General features: G+C 36.3%; 2 protein-coding genes across 2 annotated transcripts in view; one reads left to right on the top strand and one right to left on the bottom strand.

Moving 5' to 3' along the window:
- Nucleotides 1-12,910, top strand: part of LOC309797651 (ankyrin repeat domain-containing protein 26-like) — a 137,792-nt gene that overhangs the window by 42,754 nt on the left and 82,128 nt on the right. The window lies entirely within an intron of this gene.
- On the bottom strand, nucleotides 1,526-4,841 carry LOC309797653 (ATP-dependent zinc metalloprotease YME1L1-like). Its single transcript, XM_082646114.1, has 3 exons — nucleotides 4,208-4,841; nucleotides 4,042-4,115; nucleotides 1,526-1,804 (listed from the first exon to the last, which is right to left on the bottom strand). Exons 1-3 carry the CDS (start codon nucleotides 4,404-4,406, stop codon nucleotides 1,661-1,663), a joined length of 417 nt encoding a protein of 138 aa, XP_082502240.1. The 5' UTR covers nucleotides 4,407-4,841; the 3' UTR covers nucleotides 1,526-1,660.

Genomic DNA, 12,910 nt, shown 5'->3' on the forward strand with positions numbered 1-12,910 from the left:
ATCTCTTACAACACAGAAGACAACAACCCAAAGAGGGGAGGGAGGATTTCAACAGACATTTCTCCAAAGACGATATACAAATGACCAAAAGCCTAGCAGAGGATGTTCAAAATCACTAGTCCTAGGGAAATGTAAATTAAATCCACAATGAGATTCTACTTCATACCCACTAGGTTGGCTTTGTCAAAAGGACAAGACTATAAGAAACACTGTACAAGATATGGAGAAACGGGAACCTTCATACACTGGTAGTTGGAACATTAAATTATATAGTTACTTTCAAAACAGTTCATCAGGTTCTTAACAAGTTAAACAGAAACTCACCACATCACACAGCAATTTCTAGAAGTCTACCAAGACAAATGAAAACGTGTCCACGCAAAGACATGTATACTCATATATATATATATATATAAACACAGAGAGAAGGGGAGGGAAGGAGGGAGGGAGGGAAGAGAGGAGGAAGGGAGAAAGGAAGCAGGGGCAATAAAAAACGGGCAAATGAAAATAACTGGTATATCAGAATCAAGGGTATATGAGAATTCCTTGTATTATTCTGGTAATGTTTCTCTAAGTTTGAAAGTACATCAAAATTTTAAATTACCCAAATAAAGGGCAAGAATATCATGTAGCAAGCTCCCTCTACCAACCTCAACGAAGACCATATACAGCTTAAAAGGTACTAGAAAACTGTAGGTAATTTTAATAAAATCACTTCAAGAATATAGTATGGTTGTAAAACCACTACAATGTGCTCTAAAATAATTTTTCTACTGAGTTAGGTAAAGTCATCTGTAAATTCTGTAACAACACATTCATATTCACAAAATCTGACTGAAAAATAAACACAACTTTCCATTTCTAACACAGCATAATTCAAAAGTTCACTCTGAATGGGACTGGGTTTTTGGTTTTATTTTGGTTTTAACGCAAAGCATAATTACATAGTTATTCATAATTTGAGGTGTGTTACTTGTTTATTTAACAAAATGCTGCTGCTCTGAAATAAACTTCATTTTCAGAGTGATAGTAATGTTAAAATAAAAAAGACCATGAAAATGCAAGCTGCATTTTAAAAAGCTTATAATAATCATTTAAATTCCGATTGTATCTGTAGGTTCACAATTCTCTACTCTTAGATTTTTAAAAAAACACTTTATATATGGTCAATCTAGATCATAATTAAGTGCATCTTAATGAAGTTTCCACTGATGTATGTAGAAATATGATTTACCAATAGCCAAATAGCATCATTTCTTTATCAAAGATAAGTGGTACTATCTAGAAATAAAGACAGTCCTTCAAGAATTGTATTTTCCTAAGTAAAAATACTTCCCAAGAGCTAAAGGCACAATTTCTATTCACATCTAGCACTGTAACCAACCATAAAATCATTACTTATTTTCAACTTAATAACTGATTGACATTTCTCAAACAAGCTGTTTTCAATCCTGATAGTTCTTTATTTTCTTTGGTAAATTGCTGTTTGCAGTAGGTGTCCATCATGAGAATAATCAAAATTAGATAAATGTGACAAAAGACTGACAAAGTGTTTCACACCCTTGAGTGATACCAAGAATGGGAGAAAAGTGTTGCAAAATACGACTACTGCAGTGCTACTTATGGTCTTGCAATAAAACCAACAATGCATCAAGAGCTATCATCTCACATCCAATTTCTTCCCCTCAAGAACAATCTGAACCTCTTTGGCATCCAAAGGCTCATAGGTCAATAAAGCTTCTGCTAGATTCTTGTGCTCTTTTGCATGAGTCTTCAAGATATGTTTTGCTCGCTCATACGAATCCTGAAATACAAAGCAGATATGTAAGAGGCAGAAACCTTAGGAGAAGCACAAACCCTCAATGAGATAAAAAGCCTTTATGCACCCTAAAAAAACTATAAAATCTATTGACTTCTAGTTATGAAAGATAAATGCATTTAAAAGCTTGGTTCCCTAAAGATAACTCTTTCATACTTTCAAATGTTACATTTTTAACCTCAAAGTCTATCATAGAGATAACTGAGGACTACTTAAACAAAAAGCTACTTAAGAAATAAAAGTATACACTGTACTCATCTGCTTTCTAAATAAGGTCTGTGAACACAGAAATCTATTTCTCTTTTCAGTATACGTGCTAAAAGGAAAGGGAGTTTGCTCCTTTTGCCTCTTGAGATTTCACCAATTTACTCAATCTAGAATGGCCAGAAAAGATATAATTTCCATTCTTTTACTTGGTAACACACTCACCTCTCAATACTGTAACACAGTATCATTAGAGGTGATCCCTGACTTCCATACATTTGATTTTTTTTTTGCAACCCACCTTGAACTTTTCATTTAAATCCTTCAACTCTCTTTCCAAAGGTGAGTCTGAATTAAGTTTATCAGCTTATGAATAACGGCAGTAATAACAGTTCATTTTTGGCAGTGTCATATTCGCCTGTACAATGTTTATGCCAATATTTTACTAGCGAATTATATTTTTGTCCTTATAAAATTGGGTGGAAAATGTAAAAGTGAATTTACCAACACCAAGAAGCACAGGTCATATAAACACAATACAATTACTAGACATTTTGAACATAACCATGTCCAAGTAAAATAATCAAATTAAAGAAAATACATAAAATATTAGAAATATATCAGCTAAAGAAGAACTGAATATTTAAATCACAATGTAAATTGTTCTGGGCTTCCCTAGTGGCACAGTGGTTAAGAATCCGCCTGCCAATGCAGGGGACACGGGTTCAATCCCTGGTCCGGGAAGATCCCACATGCCGCGAAGCAACTAAGCCCGTGTGCCACAACCACTGAAGCCCCGCACCACAGCCACTGAAGCCCGTGCCCTAGAGCCCATGCTCAGCAACAAGAGAAGCCACCGTAATGAAGAGCAGCCCCTGCTCGCTGCAACTAGAGAAAGCCCACATGTAGCAACAAAGACCCAATGCAGCCAAAAATAAAATAAATAAATTTATTTTAAAAAATATATATATACATATATGTGTGTGTGTGTGTGTGTGTATATATATATATATATACATATATACATATATATATATATGTATATATATATATATATATATATAAATTGTTCTTAGCCTATGGCCAGAATAAAATAAAGATCCAGTCTATGATCAGGGGTTCCAGTCTATGTCAAAAATCCAGTCTATGACATATTTAATCACGGCAGCACCGGTGCACCTATTAACTTTATAAAACAGAGGAACTTTAGTTTTTTTGCAAGCACTCAAATATTTAGGCACATTTTGACTAAATAGATAAATAAACATTTAAAAAAAGATCATTACCCTCAGACGGATTCTGGTTTCCTGTTCAATAGCAGATTGTGTTTCTGGACTCAGTTTCCCTGTATCACTGTAGGTCATAACTCCAAGCTAAAATCAATGAAAAGAAAGAAATCCAACAGAAAAACCTCCAACACTAATGTATGTAACAGAGGAAGTACTATCCTATACATAAGAAAATAAATATCATGGGGGCAAGGAAAAAATACAATATAAAAATGCCCTTGAGGGCAAAAAAACTTCATTATTCTTCTGAAAGTATAATACTAAAAAGTGTGAACAAGAGAGAAAATTTTAAATCCTAAGTATCGTTCTGAGTACCTTCTTAGAAAACCTTAGCAGCTATTCTAGTCCAGAAATCCACAATTCACAGAGTACTGGAATTGCTTTATGGAGCCACAGTGATAATGTAGGAACGTGAAGTATGTGGAAAGGGCAAAGTAAGCAAGCTCAACAAGTAGGTCTTCAATGTCATATGAATAAAAAAGCTAAAGAATTTACATTATCATTTGGTTAATTCATGAAGTAATAACTCTTACTGTTTGAGCAGCTGGAATGGAAAGAGTATGTTACATTTCTCAGAAAATGACATTTAGTTTAGAGTCAGCTTTGTTAAATCCATTTGGAATGAGACAGGGGAAAATCTATCAATTTATAATGAGAATCCTCTCTCACAAAGAGACACTTGGCACATCAACATTTGATACATGAGGAAGGATTAAAATTAGCCATTACCTTTTCACTCATTCCAAATTTGGTGACGATCTGCTTTGCTATTTGGGTTGCATTATCAAAATCACTGGAAGCACCTGAAATTTTGAAATATACATAAAACTCAGGTTAAAAAAAATCTTTAAACCAACAAACACAATTTGAACCAAAGCTATTCTTTACAGCCAACCTGTTGTAATATGATCAGCTCCAAATATAAGTTCCTCTGCCACTCTTCCTCCCATACTGACGTCCATCTGAGCAAGAAGCTGAGCTCTAGTTTCGTTCCGTCGATCATTTTCAGGCAACAGGTACACCCAGACAATTGAAAAACAGAAAAAATTCAGACACAGTTTTGAAACACTTACATTAATAACCTGAATTATCATTTGTCTCTCATGACCTTACTTAATACCATGATGCTGAAAGCTCAGCGGCATTTAATAGAGATGGTCATGGTGATTGATTACCAAACCAGCTATGTATAAAATGAGGAAAGCAAAAGTGCAGTTTATAAATAGTAAGTAGTTAATGCTGCAATACAACTGTTTGTCCCTCGTTGCACAAAAATGTTTAAAACGTCTATAGGGACGTCCCTGGTGGTGCAGTGGTTAAGAATCTGCCTGCCAATGCAGGGGACACGGTTCGAGCCCTGGTCTGGGAAGATCCCACATGCCGCGGAGCAACTCAGCCTGTGCGCCACAACTACTGGGCCCGTGCTCTAGAGCCTGCAAGCCACAACCACTGAGCCCATGTATCACAACTACTGAGGCCCGCACGCCTAGAGCCTGTGCTCTGCAACAAGAGAAGCCACCGCAATGAGAAGCCCACGCACTGCAATGAAGAGCAGCCCCCTCTCGCTTCCACTAGAGAAAGCCCGCGTGCAGCAAAGAAGACCCAGCGCAGCCAAAAATAAAATTTAAAACATAAATAAATAAAAATAAACGTCTATAATTAGAGAGATATGAAAATGAAACTTGTACTCAATGAGAAAAAACTTAGAAAAACTATTGAACCAGTCACTATGATACATAATTTCTTTCGAGGGGAAAAGAGCAACTACATATTTAAGAATTATATTTTGCTGTCATTCCTGAATTACATTTCATAATGTAAATATATTATCTGAAATATTAAGGATATCCTTTATTAGCAGGTAAATTTCACAAGTATGTCTGATTTCAAGACAGTTGAGGAAGTTAAAGAAGAAAGTATCAACACACCTAGGAAGTAGCTGAATTTTCTTTTGAAATGTTTCCATCAGCAATTTCCTACATAAGCTCCTGGGGAGCGCTATTTGAAAGAAAAGAAAAACTAAAGATACATGTCCAAGTGTTGGCCCTCGTGGCATGATTGTAGCTTTGTTGATAGGCATAGCATCTTTAGTGTAATATGCAATAATAGCGTGACCAGATTCATGATACGCTGTGATTGTTTTGTTTTTGTTATCAATTTCCACACTTCTACGCTCAGGCTCTAAGAATAAAAATTTACTTAAGTAAAATACTCCATTAAGAAGGTATATTTAAATGAATGAAGCTCCTTTGTCTCAAAGTCATTCTTAGAGTCATATGATTTAATATCATTAATAAATATTTTAAAAGTTTGAAAGTTTAAAAAATGAGTAGATTCCACTCTACAACACATGTAAACCATAATTTGTCAACTGAAAACCAAACTGTAAAAACTATCATCTTAATCCTTATATCAAAAGGAAAAGCTGTATTCTATTTCTAGAAAATAAACTTCTAATTTAACAGGAATATCATAACTAACCTGTTTTGAAGGCAATTCAAGATTTAAAGTAAAAATTAAATTCTGAAAAACAGTAAAATTAACTATTCTTTTATCAGCAATATCAGACAAGAGGAAAGACATGGGCACTCATGCCCCCCAAAGAGTGTAATATAATTTATAATATATTTGTTCTGTAACAGGCCAAACTGTGTTGCTCTGTTAGAGTATATATTTGCATGTTTCTATACCTTTCTTTTTTATAAACTTTCTCTCAAAATTAAGAGTTTTTTCTCGGACTTCCCCGGTGGCGCAGTGGTTAAGAATCCGCCTGCCAATGCAGGGGACACGGGTTCGAGCTCTGGTCCAAGAAGACTCCACATGCCGCGGAGCAACTAAGCCCATGCGCCACAGCTACTGAGCCTGAGTTCTAGAGCCCATAAGCCACAACTACTGAAGCCCACGCACCTAGAGCCCATGTTCCATGAGAAGCCACCACAATGAGAAGCCCATGCACCACAATGAAGCGTAGCCCCCGCTCGCCGCAACTAGAGAAAGCCCGCATGCAGCAATGAAGACCCAATGCAGCCAATAAATAAATAAATAATTTTTTTTAAAAAAACAGAGTGAATTACCACCAAACCAAAAATTATCAAGTGGCAATTTTTTAAAAAAAGAATTTTTTGTCTAACATAATGAACAGTATAAGATAGGGAAAAAATGAAAAAAAAGAAAACCTACCCATTAGGATTTTATCTTTGGAGAACTCTAGTTCCGTCATGGTTACCACTTCTTTTCCATCAACAGCTGCCTTTAAAGCAGCTTGGTTCACAAGATTCTCCAACTCTGCTCCAGAAAAGCCAACAGTACCTCGAGCTATGATTTCTGGATCAACAGCTATATGCAGACAGGACACAATATTAAAATTTCAGAAGAGCTAATAAAAAGCTCTTCATAAAGAACTCACATTGCAAAAGAAAAAAGAAGATAGCCATCATGAGCTGTAATTTTACAAAAGCTTACTTCACTAAATTCTAAGGGGAAAAAGCCAAAACTGCTAGTAAACACACCATTAAAATTGTCATTGGGACAAATCACAAAAGTTCTTATATTTAAATAACTTTGTGATAAACAGAGAAAGGTAGAGTTGCCAGATAACGATTTACAAACCTTTAATTATGGCCTAACCACAAACTGAAAAAGCACATTCATAGACGTTTTGTTTTCAGAATTTCATCTTGAAATAACTTTGGACATAAAAGCCCCCCTTATTATCGGAAACATATTTGGTTTTAAGAATTGATTCAGGTATCTTTGAAAATACTGCAGCTTTAATAGCTGCTTTTATTACTCAGGTAGTTCCATAATATTTCCATGTGTTTTGTTTTATAGTCTGCTTCCCCTCTTTTGGCCCCAAAGTGACTATATCATGAGGTACTATGCTCATAATATACAGGTGCTTTTTATATGATTTTATATTTTACATTCATCTAAAGAAACATTTATACATAGATTTCATCAAGTATTATCTAAGTACTCAAAAGAAAACTTTCTTTAGAATCGGGATTCAAAATGACAGAATCTCTGGACACACGTTCATTGAGAAATGGACTTTATGGACAAACAAGAGGAGAGAAAAATAGACATTTAAAGGAATTTGTCTTTTAAGACATCCTGAGTAAGGACCACAAACAGGGTGGATTGATATATTACCATTTTATGGAGATAATGTCTGTATCGTCGAATTAAGACTTACACTGATCAAACTTTATCTTATTGAGATACCACTTCAAGATTTCTGTTCGACCTTTTACATCTGGCCTGGGAACTGTAACCTGCATGTCAAAACGACCAGGACGTATTAAGGCGCTAAAGGGAGAATACAAAAAGAAAATATAAATTAATAAGCTGACTGTGCTGAAGGTCAAGTTAAACAGGACAGACATCCTAAAGAGAAGATGGAAAGACAATGGCAACCAATATTTATTTTGAACATAAATATTCAGATTAGTTCCTTATAAAACGTGGCTCAAAGAACAGTTTCAATAACCAGAAGGCAGAACAAAGGTTCATATAGATAAATGTGTGCATCTAGATAGCATACAGCCCTTCAGAGACAAAGACATGCAAGTCAGCCAGTCAAGGAACAAATAATTCTACAGCAATCTATTATGAGAGCTACACATCCATCTTACTGCTATTAAGTACAAAATGTTAAACTAGAGTCTTAGGCAAGAACCAACTATTAGATCAAATGAAAGTATGAATAACTTCTATATAATAAAACCAATAAAACTTTTAAACTATAGTAAATTTTATTCTAAAAATCCTCTCTACCCCCCACCCGAAAGCTTTGTGATGTTTAAGTTGTGAGCAGATTCTTTTAGCAGCTTTACTGAGATACAATTTTCATATCATAGAATTTGAAGTCGAAAACCCAGTGTTGTTTTTTTTTAACATCATTGTTGGAGTATAATTTGCTTTACAATGTTGTGTTATTTTCTGCTGTATAACAAAGTGAATCAGTTATACATATACATATGTCCCCATATCCCCTCCCTCTTGCATCTCCCTCCCTGCCACCCTCCCTATCCCACCCCTCTAGGTGGTCACAAAGCACCGAGCTGATCTCCCTGTGCTGTGCCGCTGCTTCCCACTAGCTATCTATTTTACGTTTGGTAGTGTAACCCAGTGGTTTTTAATATATTCAGAGTTGCCCAACCATCACCACAATCTAATTTTAGAGAATTTTTACCCCCTCCCTCTCTTCTCCAGCTGAAAGAAACCCCAAATCTACTGGCAGTTATTCCCCATTTTCCCTAACCTCTGGCAACCACTAAATTCCTTTCTGTTGCTATGGATCTGCTTATTCTAGACATTTCATATAAAAGCAATCATATGGGCCTCCCTGGTGGCGCAGTGGTTGAGAGTCCGCCTGCCGATGCAGGGGATACGGGTTCGTGCCCCGGTCTGGGAGGATCCCATATGCCGCGGAGCGGCTGGGCCCGTGAGCCATGGCCGCTGGGCCTGCGCATCCGGAGCCTGTGCTCCGCAACGGGAGAGGCCACAACAGTGAGAGGCCCGCATACCGCAAAAAGAAAAAAAAAAAAAAAAAAAAAAAAAAAAAAAAAAAAAAAAAGCAATCATATAATATGTGATGTTTTGTGATGGGTTTCCTTCACTTAGCACAATATTTTTAAAGTTCATCACTATTCTAGAATATATCACAAAAATTTTAATACTTACTTATCTAATGCCTCTGGGAAGTTTGTGGCTCCTATGATGATAACTCCTTCGTTGGGCTTAAAACTATTATAAAAAAAAAAGGACCTTTTCATTGAAAATTAAAACAGCACACATGTAGAAATGTTCTATGCAAAACTGTTTATCGTTAATCTTACTAACAGCAAAGAAAAGGGATTGATCTTTTTAATGCCCAAAATGATAAGGCATCTCTAATTGTTTTCTTAAAATGCCAGTGCACTTCAATAAAAGTGTTAATAATAAATCACCAGGTCATCTGTGGTTACATACCTTCATAATAGTTTTTCTAGTTAGGAAGAGATGACCTGACACAAAAAGCTTGAGTCCCCGACTAATTTTTGAAAAACATTTTCAAGTTTACCAATTCAAATTATTTGCTCCTAGACTTCCAGAATGTCTTATATGACTTTAAGAAACAATTTTTTGATCTACAGCAACACTCAAAATAGGGTTTTATATTTCTTTCGTACATCATAGTAGTACTTAAAAATGCCTTATAATTCCATAATCACATAAACATTCTCTTCTACAATTTCAAACTTGTCTTTTCAGATTAATTTTTGAAAAGGAGTGTTCTTGTAGTCTCTTGAGTTGGTGTTTTACAATTAAATCTTTTCATTAAACTTAAAAATGCTTATTGCTATAATATCCAGGAAAGGAATATTTGCACATATTCGTGAAAGAGTATATTTTATATCCTTAAACAAATGTTGCAATATATAATCGAAAAATTGAGTCTCATAGTTTTCTTCCCCAGTCTTGTTTATATTTTCAAAAGTTCAGAACTCTGCATAGGTTTGCATCATTTAATTATACCAGGTTAGTATATTTTACAGATATTTATCTTAACATCATATGCTTTTCCTGAATAAGTTTATCTATTACTAATCCAAATGCACTTATCCAAATCTTTCTTCTAAGTCCCCTGGGTGCCTCAAATTTGTTATGCCCCAAACTGAAGACATTGTCCCTGATGCCTTCCTCTTTCCTGACTCTTTGTAAGCTACTCTGTCATCTGTCTTCCCCATCCTAGTAGATAACATCACTGAAATACCAAAGCAGGAAAAATCCTGGACTCCATCCCTCCCTGAAATCACCACATCCTGTTGCTCATCAAGTTCAGTATTTTCTACCTGCTTACCATTTTTCATTTCCTATTACTTTCTCACTTATAATTTTGAAATGCTCTTTTCTAGTTTTGCTCCCCTGATGTTCATCTTTACGTTGCTGCCAGAGTGACCTTTCTAAAATATATTTGTGAAGATGTAACACCTCTACTTATGTAGTGGATCCCCATCACATGAAGGAGAAAGTTCATGTTCTAGGAGGACACTTGCTTTTTTTGGTTTGGCTCTGATCCTCCAGTTTTGTCTCTCCATGCCATTCCCGGTAACTGTATTCTAGTTTTCCACGTGACTTGTTATGTTGTTTCACGCCTCGTCCTTTTGCTCAGGCTGCCTTTTCTAGAATCCCCTTCACATCCCCGCTCTACACTGTGTGTGTCTTTTAAGACACAGACCTGTCTTTGCAGCATTTCCTGAGCTACCCAGATACAGCTGACTCCTCTTTCCTGTGTGCCCTTCCTGTACTCTGTTCACATCAGTTGTAGAGCTTTTGAATGATACTTTGCTGTTCTTACTTGTTTTCATGTAGCTCTCCTGGACTACAGAGCAGAATCGGTCTTCTATTTATATTTCCAGCTTTTCTCCCAGGATAGTGCCTATGATTTGACAGATCCAGTAAATGTTTGTGGTCTTACTGATTGATTGAATGACCAAATGAATGAATATGATGTTTTCTGGAATGAGGTGTTTGTTTTGTTTTGTTTTTATAGGAAGGAGCAACAAATCCAGAAATTGGAGAAAAAGAAAATGATACTGATATTGAACGTGCTCCATAGGAGCAAACAGATCATAACAATTTGACTTTTTTTTTTTTTTTTTTTTGCCGTACGCAGGCCTCTCACTGTTATGGCCTCTCCCGTTGCGGAGCACAGGCTCCGGATGCGCAGGCTCAGCGGCCATGGCTCACGGGCCCAGCCGCTCCGCGGCATGTGGGATCTTTCCGGACCGGGGCACGAACCCGTGTCCCCTGCATCAGCAGGCAGACCCTCAACCACTGCACCACCAGTGAAGCCCTTTTTTTTTTTTATTTCTTTTTAAGTATGTTTCTTTTGCTCCGTTTCTTCAGAAGTATCCCAACTACTACCAACTTTTTCTTCCTGAAAATGCCTCAACCCTCTGAAATTCTTTTCTGCTACTTTATTTTATTTAAATATTTGTGGATAGAGATAGACATATATGTATTTAAAATTCATAGTAGTAAATGTTCTCATTAATGTATCTGTGGCTGCATTTTACAGATATGATGTCAGCATTAGGATTAGGAGAAGAGGAAGGTATAGAATCACCTTGGGATTCTGAGGTACTGTCTTCTATTATTATTATTATTTTTTATTTTAAAATATAAGCACTGAATGATGTTAAAACATAAAGGGGGGTGCTTTGACTTTACTTTCTCACCTTTGCATTTGCCCTTCAAAATTTTTTCCTTACATTTTTAACCTGTAATTAATTAAATAATTGTGTGCTAAGTATAATAACTACCACATAGTGCACTTTTGTTAATTTGCAAGATTCACCTAATGAAACCAGTGTAGCACAGAGCAAAAACCAAGGCTTAGAAGTCATAAGGAATCAGTTTGGGTTCTGAAGTTAAATTTATCTAAAAACTGAAGCATTATTCCAGGTCAGCCTATGGCCAAATGTATGTTTCTTTTTTCTTTTCTTTTTTTAAAAAATTTTTGTTGGAGTCTAGTTGATTTACAATGTTGTGTTACTTTCAGATATACAGCAAAGTGAATCAGTTATACATATATCCACTCTTTTTTCGATTCCTTCCCCATATAGGCCATTACAGAGTATTCAGTAGAGTTCTCTGTGCTATACAGGAGGTCCTTATTATTGATCTATTTTATATATAGTAGGGTGTATCTGTCAGTCCCAGTCTCCCAAGCAAATGTATGTTTCTTTGGTACATATGGATGTGTAAAACTCCTAGTGAGGTTCAGAGAGAAACAGGTTGAAATGTAGTTTTTTACCACTTAGACCTGAAAAAGATAGTGCCTGAGACTTGAAAGTATTAGTACATTTGGATTTTCAAATAGATCTGCAAGGAACGTTTCAAGAGAAGCAAAAGAATGGGGAATAATAAGTATGTGGCGTTATAATAACAACAGTTTGGTTTAGCGATGTTTTAATAAGTACACACCATTTTGGATAAACTAGTGTGCGTTGAGTACCTTTATGGCAGCCATACTTGAAGTAACGTAAATATAAAGTAATGATGACCTGTTGTAAGGTGACAGCTATGGAAAGAGATAAGAAGGGCCTGATCTGTTAGACCTAGGCAGCTGCTGCAGTGATACAGCACTGTGTTTAAAGTCAAAAGACATGGTAGCATCCTGGTTCTGTCACGAGCTGTGGGATCTCGGAAAAACTTGTCTACCCTGGTTGAGCGTCAGTGACGTCCTTCGTAAAAATGGTACTGGTACCCACTTGTCAGGTAGGTGTAGGGAACAGATGTGGTAAGAGCTGTGAACACACCTTGTAAACTGTAAAGGGTGCTATAGAAATGTAAGACAAAAATGATCACAGTGCATGGACATATATACACTACCAAACGTAAGGTAGATAGATAGTGGGAAGCAGCCGCAGAGCACAGGGAGATCAGCTCGGTGCTTTGTGACTGCCTGGAGGGGTGGGATGGGGAGGGTGGGAGGGAGGGAGCTGCATGAGGGAAGGGATGTGGGAACAGATGTATATGTATGACTGATTCACTTTGTTATAAAGCAGAAACTAATAAAAAATGGTCACAGTGGCAATTAGTGACTCAC

Source organism: Mesoplodon mirus (assembly GCF_964341445.2).
Source record: "Mesoplodon mirus genome assembly, contig: HAP1_SCAFFOLD_832, whole genome shotgun sequence".
In the NCBI taxonomy this organism is placed as follows: domain Eukaryota; kingdom Metazoa; phylum Chordata; class Mammalia; order Artiodactyla; family Ziphiidae; genus Mesoplodon; species Mesoplodon mirus.